We start from the raw sequence: 22,915 nt of genomic DNA on the forward strand, positions 1-22,915 counted from the left end.
TTTGTAGTGCTGTATTGTCTGACCTGTTGAGTACAGAAAATACTCAATAGGTTAGGCAGTATTTTAGAGAAAGGAGCAAAGTTAATTTTTGAAGTCTGAAACCCTTTCTTAGAACAGAGGTTTGGACTTAAAATATTAGCTCTGTTTCTCGTTCCACAGATGTTTCCTGATTTGCATGGCATCATCTCCCACCTTCCAGCTCCTATCTCAACCCTCTCTCACCATTTTCTGCAGGTTATCTTCCATCTGCACTTTTGAGGGTTTTGATTTGAAACACAGGTCATCTCTTTGCCTCCACAGATGCTGCTTGACTTACTGTTATCCTCAGTTTTGCTCCAACATCTGCTGTCTTTCCTTTCCAGCATCTGTAGGTTTTGTTTTGATTCTTAAATGTTTGCTTAGAAATGTACTTCCTCGATACTTTTTTATCAGGTCTTTGGGAACATGTACTCTTGCCAAAGTAGCTGCGCTTTTTCCTAGTAAGATTAATAATTTACAGGTGTGCAATGCTGAAACCAGCCTTGATTTTTTTTTTGCACTTTCAGTTCGTATTATTTCACGTCTAGCATGATATTACTATTACAAGGGAGAAGGTGCTCAAAAAGCTGAAAGACCTAAAGGTACATAAGTCACCTGGGCCAGATAAACTGCATCCTTGGGTTCTGAAAGAGGTTGCAGTAGAGATTGTGGAGGCATTAGTAATGATCTTTCAAATCACTGGACTCTGGCATGGTGCCAGAGGACTGCAAAATTGCAAATGTCTCTCCACTGTTTGAAAAAAGGAGGAAGGCAGCAGAAAGGAAATTATAGACCAGTTAAGCAACATACATCAAAGTTGCTGGTGAACGCAGCAGGCCAGGCAGCATCTCTAGGAAGAGGTACAGTCGACGTTTCAGGCCGAGACCCTTCGTCAGGACTAACTGAAGGAAGAGTTAGTAAGAGATTTGAGAGGGGGAGGGGGAGATCCAAAATGATAGGAGAAGACAGGAGGGGGAGGGATGGAGCCAAGAGCTGGACAGGTGATTGGCAAAAGGGATATGAGAGGATCATGGAACAGGAGGCCCAGGGAGAAAGACAAAGGAGGGGGGAGGGGACCCAGAGGATGGGCAAGGGGTATATTCAGAGGGACAGAGGGAGAAAAAGGAGAGTGAGAAAAAGAATGTGTGTATAAAAATAAATAACGGATGAGGTACGAGGGGGAGGTGGGGCATTAGCGGAAGTTAGAGAAGTCGATGTTCATGCCATCAGGTTGGAGGCTACCCAGACGGAATATAAGGTGTTGTTCCTCCAACCTGAGTGTGGCTTCATCTTTACAGTAGAGGAGGCCGTGGATAGACATGTCAGAATGGGAATGGGATGTGGAATTAAAATGTGTGGCCACTGGGAGATCCTGCTTTCTCTGGCGGACAGAGCGTAGGTGTTCAGCAAAGCTGTCTCCCAGTCTGCGTCGGGTCTTGCCAATATATAGAAGGCCACATCGAGAGCACCGGACGCAGTATATCACCCCAGCCGACTCACAGGTGAAGTGTCGCCTCACCTGGAAGGACCGTCTGGGGCCCTGAATGGTGGTAAGGGAGGAAGTGTAAGGGCATGTGTAGCACTTGCTCCGCTTACAAGGATAAGTGGCAGGAGGGAGATCAGTGGGGAGGGATGGGGGGGACGAATGGACAAGGGAGTCGCGTAGGGAGCGATCCCTGCGGAAAGCAGAGGGGGGTGGAGGGAAAGATGTGCTTAGTGGTGGGATCCCGTTGGAGGTGGCGGAAGTTTGTTGGCTTTGTGGAACAATCTATGTTCCATGCCTATTCTGGTATCTGTCCCCCACTTTTCCTTCGCTACATCGATGACTGCATTGGCGCTGCTTCCTGCACGCATGCTGAGCTCGTTGACTTTATTAACTTTGCCTCCAACTTTCACCCTGCCCTCAAGTTTACCTGGTCCATTTCCGACACCTCCATCCCCTTCCTAGATCTTTCTGTCTCTGGAGACAGCTTATCCACTGATGTCTACTATAAGCCTACTGATTCTCACAGCTATCTGGACTATTCCTCTTCTCACACAGTTTCTTGCAAAAATGCCATCCCCTTCTTGCAATTCCTCCGTCTCTGCCGCATCTGCTCTCAGGATGAGGCTTTTCATTCCAGGATGAGGGAGATGTCCTCCTTTTTTAAAGAAAGGGGCTTCCCTTCCTCCACTATCAACTCTGCTCTCAAACGCATCTCCCCCATTTCACGTACATCTGCTCTCACTCCATCCTCCTGCCACCCCACTAGGAATAGGGTTCCCCTGGTCCTCACCTACCACCCCACCAGCCTCCGGGTCCAACATATTATTCTCCGTAACTTCTGCTACCTCCAACGGGATCCCACCACTAAGCACATCTTTCCCTCCCCGCCTCTCTCTGTTTTCCGCAGGGATCGCTCCCTATGCGACTCCCTTATCCATTCGTCCCCCCCATCCCTCCCCACTGATCTCCCTCCTGGCACTTATCCGTGTAAGCGGAACAAGTGCTACACATGCCCTTACACTTCCTCCCTTACCACCATTCAGGGCCCCAGACAGTCCTTCCAGGTGAGGCGACACTTCACCTGTGAGTCGGCTGGGGTGATATACTGTGTCCGGTGCTCTCGATGTGGCCTTCTGTATATTGACGAGACCCAACGCAGACTGGGAGACCGCTTTGCTGAACACCTACGCTCTGTCCGCCAGAGAAAGCAGGATCTCCCAGTGGCCACACATTTTAATTCCACATCCCATTCCCATTCTGACATGTCTATCCACGGCCTCCTCTGCTGTAAAGATGAAGCCACACTCAGGTTGGAGGAACAACACCTTATATTCCGTCTGGGTAGCCTCCAATCTGATGGCATGAACATCGACTTCTCTAACTTCCGCTAAGGCCCCACCTCCCCCTCGTACCCCATCTGTTATTTATTTTTATACACACATTCTTTCTCTCACTCTCCTTTTTCTCCCTCTGTCCCTCTGACTATACCCCTTGCCCATTCTCTGGGTTCCCCCCCACTTTGTCTTTCTCCCTGGGCCTCCTGTCCCATGATCCTCTCATATCCCCTTTGCCAATCACCTGTCCAGCTCTTGGCTCCATCCCTCCCCCTCCTGTCTTCTCCTATCATTTTGGATCTCCCCCTCCCCCTCCCACTTTCAAAACTCTTACTAACTCTTCCTTCAGTTAGTCCTGGCGAAGAGTCTCGGCCTGAAACGTCGACTGTACCTTTTCCTAGAGATGCTGCCTGGCCTGCTGCGTCCACCAGCAACTTTGATGTGTGTTGCTTGAATTTCCAGCATCTGCAGAATTCCTGTTGTTTGCGTTTATAGACCAGTTAGCCTGATCTCAGTGGTTGATAAGAAGTTGGAGTCAGTTGTTAAGAATGAGGTGCTGGAGTACCTGGTGACACAGGACATTTTAGGACAAAGTCAGCATGGTTTCCTTAAGGGAAAATCTTACCTGATGAACCTGTTGGAATTCTTTGAGGAGATAACAAGCAAGATAGATAAAAGGGATACAGTGGAAGTTGTATATTTGGACTTTCAGAAGACTTTTGACAAAGTGTCAGACTTGAAGCTGCTTACCAGGTTAAAAGCCCATGGCATTCCAGAGAAGTTATTGGCATGGTTACAGCATTGGCTGATTGGTAGGAGGCAGCAAATGGGAATAAAAAGATCCTTTTCTGGTTGGTTGACAGTGACTAGTGGTGTTCTGCAAAGATCGGTGTTGGGACCGCTTTGTTTTGTGCTGTATATCAATGATTTAGATGATGGAATAGATGGGATGGCTTTGTTGCCAAGTTTGCAGATGATACGAAGATTGGTGGAGGGGCAGGTAGTGTTGTGGAAATGGGTAGGCTCCAGAAGGATTTAGACAGATTAGGAGAATGAGTAAGAGTGGCAAATGAAATACAATGTTGGAAAATGGATGGTCATGCACTTTGCTAGTAGAAATAAATATGCAGACTATTTGCTAAATGGGGTGAAAGTCGAAAAATCTGAGGTGCAAAGGGACTTGGAAGTCCATGTGCAGAATACCCTGAAGTTTCACTTGCAGGTATAGTCAGTGGTGACAAAGACTAATGCAATGTTAGCTTTCATTTCAAGAAGTCTAGAATATAACAGCAGGAATGTGATGTTGAGGCTCTATAAGTATTGTGTGAACAGTTTTGGACTCCTCATCTAAGAAAATGTGCTGGCATTGGTGAGGTTTCAGAGGAGGTTCTCGAGAATGATTCTGGGAATGAAAGGGTTATCATACGAGGAACATTTGATAGCTCTGGGTCTGTACTCGCTGGAATTTAGAAGGATGGAGGGGGAATTTTATTGAAATCTTTTGAATGTTGAAAGGCCCAGACAGAGTAGATGTGGAAAGGTTGTTTCCTGTGGTGGGGGAGTCTAGGACAAAAGTCACAGCCTCAGGATAGAGGGGTGTCCATTTAAAACAGAGAAATTTCTTTAGCCAAAGGCTGGTAAATTTGTGGAATTTATTACCACATGCAGCTGTAGAGGCCAGGTCATTGAGTGTATTTAAGGCAGAGCTTGTTCGTTTTTTGATCGGACATGGCATTAAGGGTTATGGGAAGAAGGCTGCGGGGGGTGGGAAATGATTGAATGATGGAGTAGCCTCGATGGGCCAAATGGCCTAATTCTTCTCTGATATTTTATGGTCTTATAATGATCTTGAATTAGATCATCATTAAACTCAAGGACTCCTAATCACACTTTATCTTTTTCCATTCTGTCCATCATTGCATCAACAATAATGCACATTCAGTGGATGAGTACTAACTTCTCTTTGTGTGCATTATGTAGGTAGGATTGTCGCATTCCTGATGCTCCATCAACGATATTGTCCAAACTCCAACCTTTCCACTTGGATGAACTGGTAAATTGATAGATTTATTAGTTTGTACACAAGATAAATTGGGTTATTATTGTCACATGCACCAAAGCACAGTGAAAACTTTGTTTTGCATGCCATCTGCAGAGATCAATCATTACAGCAGAGCATTGAGGTAGTATAAGGTAAAGCAATAACAAAAGCAGAATAATGTGCAGTGCTGGTAGACCAGGTGCAAGGCCATAACTAGGTAAACAGGTCAAAAGTCCATTTTACTGTATGAGGGGACCATTCAACTTACTTACAACTGGGATAAAAGTTGTCCTTAATCCTAGTGTATGTGCTTTCAGGTTTTTGTATCTTTTGTCTCTCTTCCATGCTCTTTAGCTCTGACACTGTGTTACAGTGAAAGTTCATCAAAAGAACGTTTGTTAATCATGGAATACCTGCATGTCTTTAAGAATGCTGTGCGCATTCAGATCTTTGTGCTATTTTCCCAGCCCTGACTTTAGTTGAAGGTATACTAATATACTAATCTTTGTGTGCATTGTCCTGATAGATTCTGGTTACCAATACCTACTTTGCTATTCTGCATGTTCTTTTCTCTTTTTTTTGTTAATTTTCTAAATTTAACCCCCCCCCCCCGCTCAAACTTTTCTCCCGTGCTTTGTTTAAATTTTTTAGACAGATCACATTATTGAGTTTGCTAGGACACCTGCCAAGTCTGCTGCAAAGGAAACCCATCCAAACAGAATCACTCCTCTTTCCCCAGTTTTCCTACATGCAGGGTGGTGGATAGAAGGTTATGGTCTGTCAGAGGAAGTGGTACATTTGCAAGATTTGAAAGGTCTGTGGGCAGGAAAATGGATAGGAAAGGTTTAGATGGATCTCGGCCAAAATCAGGCAAATGAGATTACATCAAGAAGACACCTTGGTCATCATGGATGAGTTGAGCAGAAGGACCTGTTTCTATGCTGTGTACCTATAATTTTGTCTATGCCTCTACTCTCTTGAGTTCCTTTGAAATCTTACTGTAATTTAATGAATAGGAAAGGGAAAGGTATGTCGCATCTGGAGTTTCTCTGGTTCGCGGATGATTTCCCTCTACGCCTCTCTGACGTAGTGGGGAACTGCGTACGAGGCAAGTTACAGCAGTGGTTTGCCATTGCCCTCTGCTGGGTGAGTTTCCAAACAGATCACCAGCTGGTAACCCAGCATGGATGGAAAGCATTCAGGGGAGCCGGCTGGATTCGAACTTAGGACCTCTCGTCCCGAAGTCCGGCGCCGATGCCACTACGCCACCAGCCAGGTCTTAATGAATAGGTTACCATCAAATCAGATATGTTTTGATCTAGTTTTATCTCGTGGTTTGAGCAGCAGAGTGCCTCACTTGTCCTCCTCTCTTCCATTTAATCCTCTTTCATTTGAGCTCATGCATAACACAACCTCTTCATCCCTGTGAATAAAGTGAATTTTTTCTATACTACCAATGTGCAAGTGTATTCTTTCTTGAACTTCGAATTATATGCAGTATGGCAGAGGTGGTCTTACATGAGTTTATTATACTTGAAGCAACACTTGCTGTTACGTAACCTCTCTTGCAACATAATTACGTGCTAGTTTACATAGTAGTTCTCAGTGTGTTCTGGTACAAGTACATTCAGATCACTGAGCAGCAGTTTCATGTTTAAATATTATGCTTTGCTCTAATGGTTTAGTCATTGCAGCTCAGAACAAAATACTCTTTCAGGGATTTGCCACTATTTGATTAAAGCAGTTGCGGATAAATTTTCCAAGTTTTGGGTGGCTTAAATTTGAAGCTCCTCCTCATCATAGTTCTTCCTACTAAACTCAAAAAATTAAACTCATCACTGACCACAGTTATGCAAGTCCAGATATTTTCATGTGGTTCTAGAACATGATTCATGCTATGAAAAAGAATTCTTTATGCTATACCAAGTGCTCAGGTACTTCACTCCCAACCATTTGAATCAATTGAACAGCTAATGAAATAGCCCAGCATTTTTTCCCTTGATTTTTCTGTTATATTTCAATTTCATTTAAATTAATCAAAGTTCAAAGTAAATATTTTATCAAAGTACATATATGTATCCATATACAACCTTGAGGTGCATTTCTGGTGGGCATTCACAGTACATTTGGGAAACCCAATAGAATCAATGAAAGGCTGCACCCAACAATACAGACCAACAACCAACGTGCCAAAGATAACAAACTGTGCAAATACGAAAATAAATAATAGTAAATAAGCAATAAATATTGGACATGAGATGAAGAGTGATAGTGAGTTCAGTGACAGAGCGAGTGAAGTTATCCCCTCTGGTTTAAGAGCCTGATGGCTGAGGGATAATCACTGTTCCCGAACCTGGTGGTGTGGGCTCTGAGGCTCCTGTACTTTGTTCCTCATCGCAGCAGCGAGAGGAGAGCACGACCTGAATGCTAGAGGTAGATGCTACTTTACTGTGACAGAGCTCCTCAATTGTGAGGAGGGCTTTACCTGCGACATTTTAGTCAGAGAGTAGTGAATCTGTGGAATGCTCTGCCACATACTGCAGTAGAGGCCAAGTCCATGGGTATATTTATGGCAGAAGTTAATCGTTTCCAGATCGGTCAGGGCATCAAAGGATATGGGGTTGAGTGGGATCCGCAATCAGCCATGATGGAATGGCAGATTGGACTCGATGAGCTGAATGGCCTAATTATGCTCCTTTGTCTTATGGTCTTATGAACTGGGCCGTATCCACTACTTTTTGAAGGCTTTTCCATTCAAGGCTATTGATGTTTCCATACCAGGCTGTGATGCAACCAGGCAATATTCTCCCCATCACACATTGATAGAAGTTCGTCTATGTGTTAGTTGACATGCTGAATCTTTGCAAATTCCTAAGAAAGTAGAGGCAGTGCTGTGCTTTCTTTGTAACAGTACTTGCATGCTGGATCCAGGCAGATCCTCTGAAGTGATAACACCAAGGAATTTAAAGTTGCTGACCTTCTCCACCTCTGATCCTCAATGAGAACTGGCTCATGGACCAATGGTTTTCTCCTCCTGAAGTCAATAATCTGCTCCCTGGTCTTGCTGATATTGAGTGAAAGGTTGTTGTGGCATCACTCAGCCAGATTTTCAATATCCCTCGTATATTCTGATTTGTCACCACCTTTGATTTGGCCAATGACAGTGGGGTCATCACCAAACTTAAATACAGCATTGGAGCTGTGCTTAACCTTGTGGTCATAAGTATAAAGCAAGTAGAGCAGGGGGTGAAATACACAGCTTTGTGGTGCACCTGTGCTGACAGACAGAGATTGTAGGGGAGATGCCAATCTGAACTGATTTAGGTCTGCAAGTGAGGAAATCGGGGTCCAGTTACACAAGGAGGTACTGAAGCCCAGGTCTTGAAGCTAATTGATTAGTTTTGAGGGGATGAAAGTATTGGTTGCTGAGTTGTAGAAAATGAGGAGCATCTGATGTTTGCGTCTTTGCTGTCCAGATGTTCCAGTATTGAGTAAAGAGCTGATGAAATGCCATCTGCTGTTGACGTGTTGTGATGGTATATCTTCAGTGTAATAGATTGCATCTTATTTTCTGAGCCAGCATGAGAAGAGGAAAATTCTGATTTCTACAATGTGTTCTCTAGTCACTCATTAGTCGATCCTCTTAAGTGACCTTGCTAACTTAGGAGATATTTTGATTGTACTGGTGCAAGAGTTTTAAAGGTGTTACATTTGGCTTTTCAAAGAATTTAGAGAGGTACACCAACATACTGAACTAAATATCTCTGATTTTCCAGAAAAGTCAACAGTCAAGCCATCTCATGATGATAGACGCTGCAAGTGGAACAGATGTAGACTTGATGCAACACTATTCTAAAATGAGTATAGACGGCAGTTAAAATACACATCTGGTCAGATATATTTAAAGAGATAGGGTCAATATTTTAGTTTGATGACCTTTCTCAGAAAAGGAAAATCTTAACATGTAACTTGTTTTCAACAAGTACATCTATGCTAATTGATAGGAAAGGAAGATTAAATGATAAGGATGTTGCTTAAAGGCACTTGAGTGCATCCAGAGGATTTGCAAATAGGAATAGCTGGATTATTTCTATAGTGGTTGTCCCAAAGCCAAAGTGCACTGTTGCTGCAGAATTGAGAGGAGACATGATAGAGGTGTACAAGATAATAAGAGGAATAGTTAGAGTGGATAGTCAGCGCCTCTTCCCCAGTGCACCACTGCTCAATACGAGAGGACTTGGCTTTAAGGTAAGGGGTGGGAAGTTCAAGGGGGATATTAGAGGAAGGGTTTTTACTCAGAGAGTGGTTGGTGCGTGGAATGCACTGCCTGAGTCAGTGGTGGAGGCAGGTACACTAGTGAAGTTTAAGAGACTACTGGACAGGTATATGGAGGAATTTAAGTTGGGGGCTTATATGGGAGGCAGGGTTTGAGGGTCGGCACAACATTGTGGGCCGAAGGGCCTGTATTGTGCTGTACTATTCTATGTTCTATGTAATTGTAAGCATTAATAATGAATTTGGGTGAAGAGAGAACAATCTTCCTACATTATGAAAATGGACCTTTAAGCAAACATAATCCACTTCAAACACCCATTTACCCTCACATTAATTCCTCCACAGCCTCCATTTACCTTCAGATGAGTTTAATTTACAGTGGGCAATTAGCCTAATAACCTGCACCTTTTGAGTTGTGGCAAGGAAAGCACACAAAACAAACCCACAGAGTTACACGGAGAATGCGCAAACTCCCACAGATGACATTGGAGGTAAGGATTGAAGTCAGTTGCTGGAATTCTGAGCAAGCATCTCTGGTAGTTGAACTTCATGTTGACAAATTAAAAAAAAATAATACTCAGATAGCTCTTGGCTTGCTAAGACTGTTTATTTCTATCTTTGACATTACCTGATTTTGCCTAATTGTCAGCTCATCAGTTGCCAAAATCCTAAACCATACCATTGCTGAAGATTTAGTTGGTGTCCATTTTTGCACTTCCCATGGAAGTCTGCCTGTGAAATAACCTGCAAGAGATTCTGTTTGCTTGTTATCTCTGCCTCCTGGTTGAACAATAACTCTTTAAATTATCATTCTCATATTAAAAACCTTCATGGCCGTTTACCTACCTGATCTTCTTTAGCCACATAGTTCTCCTTGATATCTGCAGTCCTTTAATCTGAATACTTATCAGCCAGAAATTGGGGTACATATTGGTACCAACGACACAAGTAGAAAAAGGGAGGAGGTCTTGAAGAATGAATATAGGGAGTTGGGTATGAAGCTGAAAAGCAGGACATCCAAGGTAGTAACCTTTGGATTTCTGCCTGTGCCACATGCCAGTGAGGATAAGAATAGGATGATTTGACTGAATGTGTGCTGAGGAATTGGTGCAGTAGGCAGGGTTTCAGATTCCCGGGCTATAGAGATCTCTTCTGGGGAAGTTATGACCTGCATAAAAAGGATGAATTACAGCTGAGCCGGAGGGGGACCAATATCCTTGGGGGCAGGTTTACTAGAGCTGTAGGGGAGGGTTTAAACTAATTTTGCAGGATGGGAAGCCAAATGACAGGACTAAGAATGGGGCAGTTGGTGTACAAGTTGAGGAAGTGTGTAATTAGACTGAGGAAGAACAGGCAGATGATAGGACAAATTTGCAGTAAGTGGGATGAGTTGAAGTGCAACCTGGAGGCAAAATCAAAAAGGGTGATGAATGCAGGGCTGAAGGTGTTGTATTTGAGTACACAAATATTTCAATATTTGATTTATTAACATCCAAGGATACACCTTGTATCAAAAAAGACAGGCATGTAGGTGGAGGGGATGTTAGTAAAAAATGAAATCAAATCCGTAGAAAGATGTGACACAGGATCAGAAGATGTAGAGTTCTTGTGAGTAGAGTTAAGAAATTGCCAGGGTAAACAGACCCTGAATTGAATTGACTTTATTACTTACATCCTTCATATACATGGGAGTTACATACAGAGCTCTGAACAGCAGTAAAAATGTGGTCTACAAATTACAATGGAAATAGAAAATGCATGTCAAAAGGGCAATGTTTTGATAGTGATGGGGATTTTCATATGCAGGTAGATTGGGAAAATCAGGTTGGTGCTGAATCCCAAGAAAGAGAATTTATAGAATGTCTACAAGGTGGCTTTTTAGAGCAGCTGGTGGTTAAGTCCATGAGGGCAGAGGCATTTCCAGATTGGTTAATGAATCAGATTTGATTAGGGAGCTTATGGTAAAGGAGCCCTTAGGAGACCCAGATCAGAATATGATAGGATTCCCCTTGCAGTTTGAAAGTGAGAAGATAGAAGTCAGATGTACAGTATCAGTATTACAGACGTGTAAGAACGAATTATGGAAGGAAAAGAGAGGAGCTAGCCAAAATTGATTGGAAGGGGACACTAGCAGGGATGGCTGTAGAACAGCAATGGCTAGAGTTTCTGGGTGCAATTCAGTAGGCGCAGGATTGATTCGTCCTAAAGATGAAGAAGTATTCTAAAGGGAAGATATACAACCATAGCTGATAAGAGAAGTCAAAGACAGCATAAAAGTAAAAGGGAGGGGATATAACATTGCAAATATTGTTAAAGGATTGGGAAACTTTTAACAACCAACAGAAGGCAACTGAAAAAGCCATAGGGGAGAATAGATGAGATATGAAGGTAAGCCAGCCATTAATATAATAGAAACTACAAAAAGTTTTTCCCCCCAAAAATATAGAGTAAAAGAGATGCAAGAATGAATTTTTGACCACAAGAAGGTATGGCAGATGAACTTGGGAAGTAGTTGTTGTCAGCCTTCACTGGAAGGGACTTACAATATGCCAGAAATTCGAGTATGTTGGGCCAGATGTGAGTGTGGTTGCTATTACTAAGGAGTAGGTGCATGGGAAGCTGAACAATCTTAAGGTAGGGAAGTCACCTGGATCAGATGGATGACATTCCAGGGTTCTGAAAGAAGTAGCTGAAGAGATTGTGGAAGCCTCTGTAGTGATCTTTCAAGAATCACTAAATTCTGGAATGGTTCTGGAGAAATGGAAAATTACAAATGTCACTCCACTCCTTAAGAAGGGAAGGAGGCAGAAGAAAGGAAATTATAGGCCATTTAGCCTGACCTCAGTGGTTGGGAAGATGTGGAGTCTATTATTAAGGATGATGTTTCGCGGTACCTGGAAATGCAAGATAAAATAGGCCAAAGTCAGCATGGTTTCCTTAAGGGGAAATCTTGCCTGATAAATCTGTTGGAATTCTTTGAGGAGATAATAGACAGAATAAGTAAAGGAGAGTCAATGGCTGTTGATTACTTGGACTTTCAGGAGGCCTTTGACAAGGTGCCAAACATAAGTCTGCTTAACAAGTCAAGAACCCATGGTGTTACAGGAAACATACTAGTATGGATAGAAGATTGGCTGACTGGCGGCAAAGTGTTTGCTCGTTGGCTACAGGTTTCTAGTGGTGTTCTGCAATGGTTGGTGTTGGGTCCCCTTCTTTTCATGTCATACAGTATACCAGTGATTTGGATGACAGAATTGGTGGCTTTGTGGCCAAGTTAGCAGAAGATATAAAGATGGGTGGGGGGGGCTGGTTTTGTGGAGGAAGCAGGGAGTCTACATGTGCAGGATTTCTAAAAGGTTAACTTGCAGGTTGAGTCGGTGGTAAGGAAGGTAAATGCAGTCATTTCGAGAGGACTAGGATATAAGAACAAGGATGTAATGCTGAGACTTTGTAAGGCGTTGGTCAGACTGCATTTGTATTGTGAGCAGTTTTGGACCCCTGGGCCAAGATAAGATGTGTGGTATTAGAGAGGGTTCAGAGGAGGTTCACGAGAATGATTCTGGGAATGAAAGGGTTAACATACGAGAAGCATTTGATCGCTTTATGCTTATACTCAGTGGAGTTTAGAAGAATGAGGGAGGGATCTCATTGAAACTGATCAGTTGGCGGGTCTGGATAGTGTGGATGTGAAGAGGATGCTTGTGGTGTTTGAGCATAGGACCAGAGGGCACAACCTTGGAATAGAGGGATGTCCACTTAGACCAGAGATGAGGAATTTCTTTAGCCAGAGGATAGTGAGTCTGTGGAATTCATTGCCACACTTGACTGTGGAGGCCAAGTCATTGGGTATATTTGAAGAAGAGGTTGATAAGTTCTTGATTTGTCAGGGTGTCAAAGCTTATGGGGAAAAGGCAGAAGAATGGGAATATGAAGGATAGTAAATCGGCCATGATGGAATGACAGAGCTGATTTGATGGGCTGAATGGCCTAATTCTGCTCCCATGTTTTAGGTCTTATGGAACAGAACAGAAAACGCTGGATCACTCAGTGGATCAGGTGGCATACATGGAAAGGAAGCAGAGTTAGCATTTTATTGACTCTGAACTGGAACTCTTAAAAGGGGCTTTAACATGAAATGTAACTCTGTTTCCATCACTGACTGTTATGATTTTCACTTTCTGGCATTTGCAGTTTTTATTTTCCTGATAGGAAATGTAATGGATACAGTAAGAGGCTTTACTGAGGTGGATAAAAAAAACATTTGGTTGTGGAAAGCAGACTTAAACTGAATGAAACAGTGTCCTTTACAATGTGGGGTGGATGGAACTGTTTAGATACTACTCTGGAAATTAATTGGCAGGAAGGCCTCAGAAATAAATTGGGGGGGAGAGAAGGGGGAATAATTGTGGGTGGACTATTTGAATGTGTGAGAAGGGTAGGCATTGAGAACAAAGTTGACCAAATCTTTCAGAGTGATGAGAGTGAAGGATACGACAATACACAAATAATCAAAATCTTCGAAAAAGGTTGAGGGAAGGAACATTAGGTTTACCAAAAAGTGTGTTAGATAATTTAAAAAGTTTGCATTCTTTGGCAACATTTTTGGGGCAGTTGAAGTGGAGGTTCAAGCAACATACATCAAAGTTGCTGGTGAACGCAGCAGGCCAGGCAGCATCTCTAGGAAGAGGTACAGTCAACGCTTTGGGCCGAGACCCTTCGTCAGGACTAACTGAAGGAAGAGCTAGAACTTCAGATTGCAGACTCTGCCATTGATCTCACCGGCTCCAACACCTCAGGGCATATTCAAAACCCGGACTCCAGCAATGACCATGGACACCTTCAAAGCAATTGCGCAACCACCAACTGCGACTCCAGCCTTGAACTCCAGGCCGGGTCTTTATGTGCTGCTATTGTGACTCCCGTCTCCCCTTCCCCCACCACCACTCTGCAACCCCGTCTCCCTCAGATCCCACCGTCAGTTCCTGGGCCCACAGAGGCTCCATCTTCCTCTCACCCCAACCCTCCCCTCTCCACTGACGCCCCCAGCCTCCCCCCCCCCCCCCGATCCCAGCTCTCATCCATGCCGGGTCTTTACCATCTCCTTCACTAGCTCTTCCTTCAGTTAGTCCTGACAAAAGGTCTCGGCCTGAAACATCGACTGTACTTCTTCCTAGAGATGCTGCCTGGCCTGCTGCGTTCACCAGCAACTTTGATGTGTGTTGCTTGAATTTCCGGCATCTGCAGAATTCCTCGTGTTTGAAGTGGAGGTTGTTTGTTATACAAGGAAGCCCAGGTAGTAAAATGTGATCGTGGAGGAAACTAATTAATTCTTGGTGGTGTTGAGGGAGTGTGAGTGATGTTCTTGGGCTGTCATTTTTTGGGTTTAAGATGTAGAGGCATATTTGTAAAATTATCTTTTTCTTATGAGACTTGTACCAAACGCTGAAAAACGCTTTATGTTTGGTTGTTTCATTTAAGACTTGGCACCTCACTTCTGCAAGTAAACTGAATTTGCTCCATGTTAGTGATACACAGTGAATAAAGTTTGCACAATGGGTGTAGATTACTGTTTTAGTTTTATTGTATTATTGACATTTTGAAATACAATGAAAGTTCTTAACACAACATACAAAACATGTTGGAATGTGCAAAGCAGTATTTCCAATTTTGTGAACTTGTGTGTAAGGAAATAGGGGAGTCTTAGTAAACCCCCATTAATGAAGTTAATTTTTTTCTGTTGAAGTTGAATCAGAAGATGTTTGTTTTATGTAACACAAATACATCTTTAAAAGGTTTTAATAATTTTGAGTGTTAAACTGCTCTATTAAAAATGCAGGAGAGGACTTAAAACATCTTGATTTGCTGTCAGTAGCCAGCTGTCTGCAAGCAAGATGTTCTGGTTTAATCCTTCATTCTTGAAAATGTGCTTATTGTCCATGTAAGGAGCAGCCTTAAATTGTGAACTCAGGTTGGAGGAGCAACACCTCATATACCATCTAGGTAGTCTTCAGCCCCTTGGTATGAAATTCTCCAACTTCTGGTAATTCCCTCCCCCTCCCTCCCTCTATCTATATTTCACTCTGCCCCCTCCCCCAGCTGCCTATCACCTCCCTCATGGTTCCGCCTCCTACTACCCATTGTGTTTTCCCCTATTCTTTCTTCACCTTTCCTGCCTATCACCTCCCTGCTTCCCCTCCCCCACCCCTTTGTCTTTCCCCTTACTGGTTTTTCACCTGGAACCTACCAGTCTTCTCCTTCCCACCCTCCCCCTACCTTCTTTATAGGGCCTCTGCCCCTTTCCCCTACAGTCCTGACGAGAGGTTCCGGCCCGAAACGTCGACTCATTGTTTCCACTGATGCTACCCAACCTGCTGAGTTCCTCTAGCATGTTGTGAGTGTAGCCTTAAATTGTGTGATGCTGCTGATATGACCTTATACCCTCTCCAACTAAGCCTTTGTAAGTTTAGAAATGCAGCAATTGTAGGGATCGTAACTGATCCCTCATCTCCAAGATGTTCAGGAAGAGTTTTTTTTCCCTTATTTGTAAGAACAAGCAGAGATGTCTATTTATAGTGTCTCAGATTTTGTGTTGTTTAGTCCTCGTGCTAGTTTATTAATAAATACCTTTCAATTTATGCATAAAAATTTTTAATTCTTTTCTCCTATTTCTCCTGGTGTCTTCAGCCATCTGGACATGTACAGGCATTATCCAAGGAATAACTTTCCTATATCCAGGCAAATACAGAATACTTATCAGACAAAGTATGACAAAACCATACTTGAATGCTGTCAGATATCTGACATCATGAAAATTTCAAGCTGAAATCCTACCCAAATTTAGTAAAGTAACCAGAACATACAAAATCTTTTTCATTTGTAAGAATTTTATTTTGTTATATTGAAATAATATTCACAGCTTTTTAGATAAATAATTAGAAACCTACATTATTTATTGGTACAGGCTACTGGAGACTGACAGCAAGTCTCTGAAATCTGTAAATGGATCTCGACGCAATAGTGGATCTTCCCTGGTATCCAGTTCTTCTGCCTCCAGTAACCTGAGCCACCTGGAAGAAGATTCCTGGATACTGTGGGGGAGAATTGTTAATGAGTGGGACGATGTACGTAAAAAGAAAGAGAAGCAGATGAAGGTAAGTACCATACATCATCTTCCTATCATTACTGTTGTTTAAATTGAAGGGTGGAAAGTTGTTATAACATTTTTGAAAGGCAATACATTTCTGAAGCTGTGACATCTTTGGAAGTATTTGATTCAATTTGCTAATTTGTGTTGCATATATTTCTTGCACTGTTGAAGCACAGTAGTGTTGGAACGTGTTTCTTTTGGTTGCCATTCAACTTGTCCCAGGTGGTCTATAAACAGAGTAGGAATGAACAGATACAACTGTGTTGGGTCCCTTGATCCCCGATAGTAGTGGGACTTCCTTTGGAAGACTTCTGAAGCCTGAATACAGAACATCCAAACAGCTCATGACAAGATAAGGGATGGAGATGGGGGAGTTGATTGGACCTTCAAAGTCTGAGAAACTTTGAGCTGATTAATGTTACTTTTCGGAAATAACTAAGAACTATTAAATGATCTAAATAATGATTTTTAATAAGTACTTTTTAAAATGCATTAAAGATGTAAGGCTTTTAACAATTGTAGATATAATGAAAGTGATTGTCTTTCTTGGCCTAATTTGCAGCTTGGGGATTTCCACTAAAATGAATGGGAATTCTAGGTCTATGCAGATTCTGATAGACTCCCTGGTACAAAGTTGGGAATTCCCAGCACGCTTGGGTTTCTCTTCATGTTAGACTTCATGTTCAGTGATGTACATGCCAGCACCTGTTGCACAGCTCATCTAGATTTCTGAAGGAGTCATACAACTCTGGTATGTGTCACCGCAAATGCCTGAACACTGGAGTTTCATAGAAGCACAAAACCTACAGCATAATACAGGCCCTTCGACCCACAAAGCTGTGCCAAACATGTCCTTACCTGAGAAATTACCAAGGGTTACCCATAGCCCTCTATTTTTCTGAGCTGCATATACATGTCCAGGAGTCTCTTAAAAGACCCTATCGTATCTGCCTCCACCACTGTCGCCGGCAGCCCATTCCACATACTAACCATTGCGTAAAAGATTTACACATTTCATTGACTCTGCCTCTCGCCGCTTCTCCCGTCAAGCTCTGAAGGCGACGCTTTCCGCCATGAGGAGGTACTTGGTGTCCCTATCCCAGACCCTTCCACACCTTCGGGACACTTTCTTCGCCGTCTGTAATGGTCCTACCCGCTATTTCATCCTCCGTCGATCCACGCCTGCAATCGCCGTTTCTTTGACTTTGTCATGTTAGGCAAAGATCGCAAGATCTTACATCTACGGACTCCAGAGCCTGCCGGCCCCGACGCTAGCAGGCATGAACTTCCGGTTGCGGCCCCTGCCGTTGATCTCGGCGGCTCCAACACCTCGGGACATATTCATAACCCGGACTCCAGCAACGACCATGGACAGATTCGAAGTGATTATGCAACCACCAACTGCGACTCCAGCCTTGAACTCCAGGCCGGGTCTTTATGTGCTGCTGTTGTCACTCCCGTCTCCCCTTCCCCCACCACCACTCCGCAGCCCCGTCTTCCTCAGATCCCACCGTCAACTCCTGGGCCCTCAGAGGCTCCATCTTCCTCTCACCCCAACCCTCCCCTCTCCATTGACACCCCCAGCCTCCCCCCTCCCCCCTCTGATCCCAGCTCTCATCCGTGCCGGGTCTTTACCATCCCCTCCGACCTTCAACTGTCGGAGGCAGAACGCTCTGTTCTCAGTAAGGGCCTCACCTTTGTCCTCCTTCGCCCACACCTCAGCGAGTTCCGTGTTCGCCATGATGCGGAACTTTTCTTCCGCCGTCTCCGTCTCCGAGCCTACTTCTTCGGCAAGGACTCTTCCACCCCCACCAATGACCCCTTCTCCCGTCTTCAACCCTCCTCTTCTTCATGGACACCCCGCTCTGGTCTTCTGCCTGCCCTGGATCTCTTTATTGCCAACTGCCGACGGGACATCAACCGTCTCGACTTCACCGCACCTTGTCCCCATTCCAACCTCACTCCTTCGGAACGCTCTGCTCTCCACTCCCTCCGCACTAATCCTAACATTATTATTAAACCCGCTGATAAAGGGGGTGCTGTTGTAGTCTGGCGTACTGACCTCTACCTTGCCGAGGCACAGCGACAACTCGCGGATACCTCCTCTTATTTACCCCTCGATCGTGACCCCACTAAGGAGCACCAGGCCATTGTCTCCCACACTATCAACGACTTTATCCGCTCAGGGGATCTCCCATCCACTGCTACCAACCTTATAGTTCCCACACCCCGCACTTCCCGTTTCTACCTCCTACCCAAGATCCACAAACCTGCCTGTCCTGGCCGACCTATTGTCTCAGCTTGCTCCTGCCCCACCGAACTCGTTTCTGCATACCTCGACACTGTTTTATCACCCCTTGTTCAATCCCTTCCGACCTATGTTCGTGACACTTCTCACGCTCTTAAACTTTTCGATGATTTTAAGTTCCCTGGCCCCCACCGCTTTATTTTCACCATGGATGTCCAGTCCCTATATACTTCCATCCCCCATCAGGAAGGTCTCAAAGCTCTACGCTTCTTTTTGGATTCCAGACCTAATCAGTTCCCCTCTACCACCACTCTGCTCCGTCTAGCAGAATTAGTCCTTACTCTTAATAATTTCTCCTTTTGCTCCTCCCATTTCCTCCAAACTAAAGGTGTAGCTATGGGCACCCGTATGGGTCCTAGCTATGCCTGCCTTTTTGTTGGGTTTGTGGAACAATCTATGTTCCGTGCCTATTCTGGTATCTGTCCCCCACTTTTCCTTTGCTACATCGACGACTGCATTGGCGCTGCTTCCTGCACGCATGCAGAACTCGTTGACTTTATTAACTTTGCCTCCAACTTTCACCCTGCCCTCAAGTTTACCTGGTCCATTTCCGACACCTCCCTCCCCTTTCTAGATCTTTCTGTCTCTGTCTCTGGAGACAGCTTATCCACTGATGTCTACTATAAGCCTACTGACTCTCACAGCTATCTGGACTATTCCTCTTCTCACCCTGTCTCTTGCAAAAACGCCATCCCCTTCTCGCAATTCCTCCGTCTCCGCCGCATCTGCTCTCAGGATGAGGCTTTTCATTCTAGGACGAGGGAGATGTCTTCATTTTTTTAAAGAAAGGGGCTTCCCTTCCTCCACTATCAACTCTGCTCTTAAACGCATCTCCCCCATTTCACGTACATCTGCTCTCACTCCATCCTCCCACCACCCCACTAGGAATAGGGTTCCCCTGGTCCTCACCTACCACCCCACCAGCCTCCGGGTCCAACATATTATTCTCCGTAACTTCCGCCACCTCCAACGGGATCCCACCACTAAGCATATCTTTCCCTCCCCGCCTCTCTCTGCATTCCGCAGGGATCGCTCCCTACACAACTCCCTTGTCCATTCGTCCCCCCCATCCCTCCCCACTGATCTCCCTGCTGGCACTTATCCGTGTAAGCGGAACAAGTGCTACACATGCCCTTACACTTCCTCCCTTACCACCATTCAGGGCCCCAAACAGTCCTTCCAGGTGAGGCATCACTTCACCTGTGAGTCGACTGGGGTGATATACTGCGTCCGGTGCTCCCGATGTGGCCTTTTATATATTGGTGAGACCCGACGCAGACTGGGAGACCGCTTTGCTGAACATCTACGCTCTGTCCGCCAGAGAAAGCAGGATCTCCCAGTGGCCACACATTTTAATTCCACATCCCATTCCCATTCTGACATGTCTATCCACGGCCTCCTCTACTGTAAAGATGAAGCCACACTCAGGTTGGAGGAACAACACCTTATATTCCGTATGGGTAGCCTCCAACCTGATGGCATGAACATTGACTTCTCTAACTTCCGCTAGGCCCCACCTCCCCCTCGTACCCCATCTGTTACTCTTTTTTATGCACACATTCTTTCTCTCACTCTCCTTTTTCTCCCTCTGTCCCTCTGAATATACCTCTTGCCCATCCTCTGGGTCACCCCCCCCCCCGTCTTTCTTCCCGGACCTCCTGTCCCATGATCCTCTCGTATCCCCTTCTGCCTATCACCTGTCCAGCTCTCGGCTCCATCCCTCCCCCTCCTGTCTTCTCCTATCATTTTGCATCTCCCCCTCCCCCTCCAGCTTTCAAATCCCTTACTCACTCTTCCTTCAGTTAGTCCTGACGAAGGGTCTCGGCCTGAAACGTCGACTGCGCCTCTTCCTATAGATGCTGCCTGGCCTGCTGCGTTCACCAGCAACTTTGATGTGTGTTACCCCTGATATCTCCTCTGTACCTACTTCCAAGCACCTTAAAACTGTGCCCTCTCGTTCTAGCCATTTCAGCCCTGTGAAAAAGCCTCTGACTATCCACACGGTCAATGTCTCTTATCATCTTATTCACCTCTATCAGGTCACCTCTCATCCTTTATCGCTCCAAGGAAAAAAGGCCGAGTTCACTCAACCAATGTTTATTTGGTAGCTAAGTGTTTATTTAAGCAAATCATCCTGAAGTTTGGAAACTGTCTAGCGAAACTTGTACCCTCTTCACTAGGAAGGTAATAAAAGAAGAATGGAAGGCCTTACATATTGACCAACATTTCCATTGTAACTCCCATCTTCAGAAGGAGTTTCTGTCTGGAACTTCTCAGTATAGTCTACTCGGTTTTGTCTAATCTCATGTAGTGCATTATGCCAGTACAAAATTTCTTCCAAATTCTTCTACATTCAACCTTTAGGCTCTTGTGGTAATCTTTCAAAATGACAATCAAAATTTAACACCAGGTATTCACCTGGTGGGTTAGGTGTTAGATATTTGAATTAAATTGCAGAAAATGAACAGTGCAATATTTGGAAAAAGTTACAGAGTGGAAATGATCAAACTGAGCTAATTTTATCTCCTTTGACATGAAATTTAGGGCATTTCGTATCCCTCCTTTTGGTGCAGTTTAAATTTTCTTCAATGTTGAGGTATTTGGAATTGCCACTGTTAGTAAAACTAGTTGAGCTTCCTCACTGAGCTCGTATGCAAATTTGGCTCATTAAACTAACAGCCACGTGATTCAGCGGTGAGAAGTCCACCTTTCATAAACAATGCACGTCTAGGGTCAGTATGTTCTGGAGTTCAATAAAATAGAAATGTTGTGATGTTCGATTAAAGAAACCTTGATTTGAGCAAATGTTATGTAAAAATTGCCCATACGCGGTTATTGGTCAACAAGAAATTACAGATAGTACACTGCATAAAATTATAAAGAAAGTATATTTACTAATTTCAGTTTTATCAGATAGTTATTAGGAAAAATAAAGAAAATAAAAGGACCCTTTACAGTTAAAGCAGTCCAATCTGCACATAACTGTTCGAGCTCGTCTCTTCCAAAACTGGGTATTTGTGGGTGTATCTCTTACTCACACGCTGGACCCATGTTCTGCGTGAAAACACCCAGTACATTTTGAACTCCTGTTGAAGACCATCTCGAGCAGACTGCCCCTCTTTTTCACGAGTATCACAAAGCACTTCTATACCAAACGATTATGCAACCAGTCAGAATGCTGTCCACCATACGTCTTGAGAAATTTGCAAGAATTTTTGGTCAAATACCAAATCTCCTCAAACCCCTAATAAAATACCCTTCCATCCTACTCCGCAGCTCCCGCCAAAAGACCCCAAACTGGACTGTCTGTAACAAAACTCTCTCTGTCCTGCTTTCTCTGGATCCCATCATTCTGATTGGCTGATGCCACATTCCTGACTTGAACAGCAGGACTTCTTGTCTTTAGCCGGAACCAAAACATTTTACTAGCAGGGCACACTGGTTTTGCAGAAAACTCCTGAAATGAAATACCTGCAGCATAGCAGTACAAACATTTCTGCTAATGTAACAGCTGAATCTCAATCTTTTTCAAAGGTAGAATATTCCTTAAAATGATGAAAACAAAACAACGTGAAACGTCCTGGGGGGAAAAAAGATGACTGGCACTCTTAAAAGCAGTTACTTGGATTTTATATGCTAGATTTTAACTCTTGCTTAAGCAATACCAAGACAAGGTTGATACTGTGGGCAGTTGTCGCTTAAAAGGATTTCTGGACATTTGTCACAACATGTTTGAATAGTTTGTTCTCTGTGATTGAACTGAACACTAAGAAGTCATCACAAGTTTTGAGGTATCAACTGTTTTAGTTTTCTTTAAGAAAAAAACACAAATCATTTATCATATCTGAAAACAAGTTTTTTGAGCACTTAGGTAATTGTAGCATTTTCACTGTCACTTTTACTCGTTAACCATTTGATAGTAAGGAAGGCAAGCGCTTTGTTAGCATTCAATTTGAGGGGACTAGAATACAAAAGCAAAAATGCAATTCTGAGGCTTTATAAGGCATTCGTCAGACTACATTTGGAATATTGTGAGCAGTTTTTGGCCCCATATGTAAGAAAGGATGTGCTGGCATTGGAGAGGGTCCAGAGGAGGTTTACGAGAATTATCCCAGGAATGAAAGAGTTAATGTATGAGGAATGTTTGATCGCTCTGGGCCTGTACTCACTGCAGTTTAGAATAATGAGGGTGGGGGAAATGTCATTGAAACCTATTAATATTGAAAGACATAGACAGAATGGACATATTGTTACAGAATGCTGTAACAAAAACAGCACGGAAACAGGCCATCTCGGCCCTTCTAGT

General features: G+C 43.9%; 1 protein-coding gene across 6 annotated transcripts in view; it reads left to right on the top strand.

The window, feature by feature from the left end:
* The window catches only part of evi5a (ecotropic viral integration site 5a), a 292,185-nt gene that overhangs the window by 77,725 nt on the left and 191,545 nt on the right, over positions 1-22,915 (top strand). For 5 of the 6 annotated variants that reach the window (XM_063064647.1, XM_063064648.1, XM_063064649.1 and 2 more), the window contains one exon: positions 16,116-16,305. In XM_063064647.1, coding sequence (XP_062920717.1) covers positions 16,116-16,305 — 190 coding nt within the window. Of the gene's footprint in view, positions 1-4,818; positions 4,892-16,115; positions 16,306-22,915 lie in introns of all 6 variants that reach the window. The other variant, XM_063064651.1, reaches the window with a different exon arrangement.

This window comes from Mobula hypostoma, chromosome 12 (assembly GCF_963921235.1).
Source record: "Mobula hypostoma chromosome 12, sMobHyp1.1, whole genome shotgun sequence".
NCBI lineage: Eukaryota > Metazoa > Chordata > Chondrichthyes > Myliobatiformes > Myliobatidae > Mobula > Mobula hypostoma.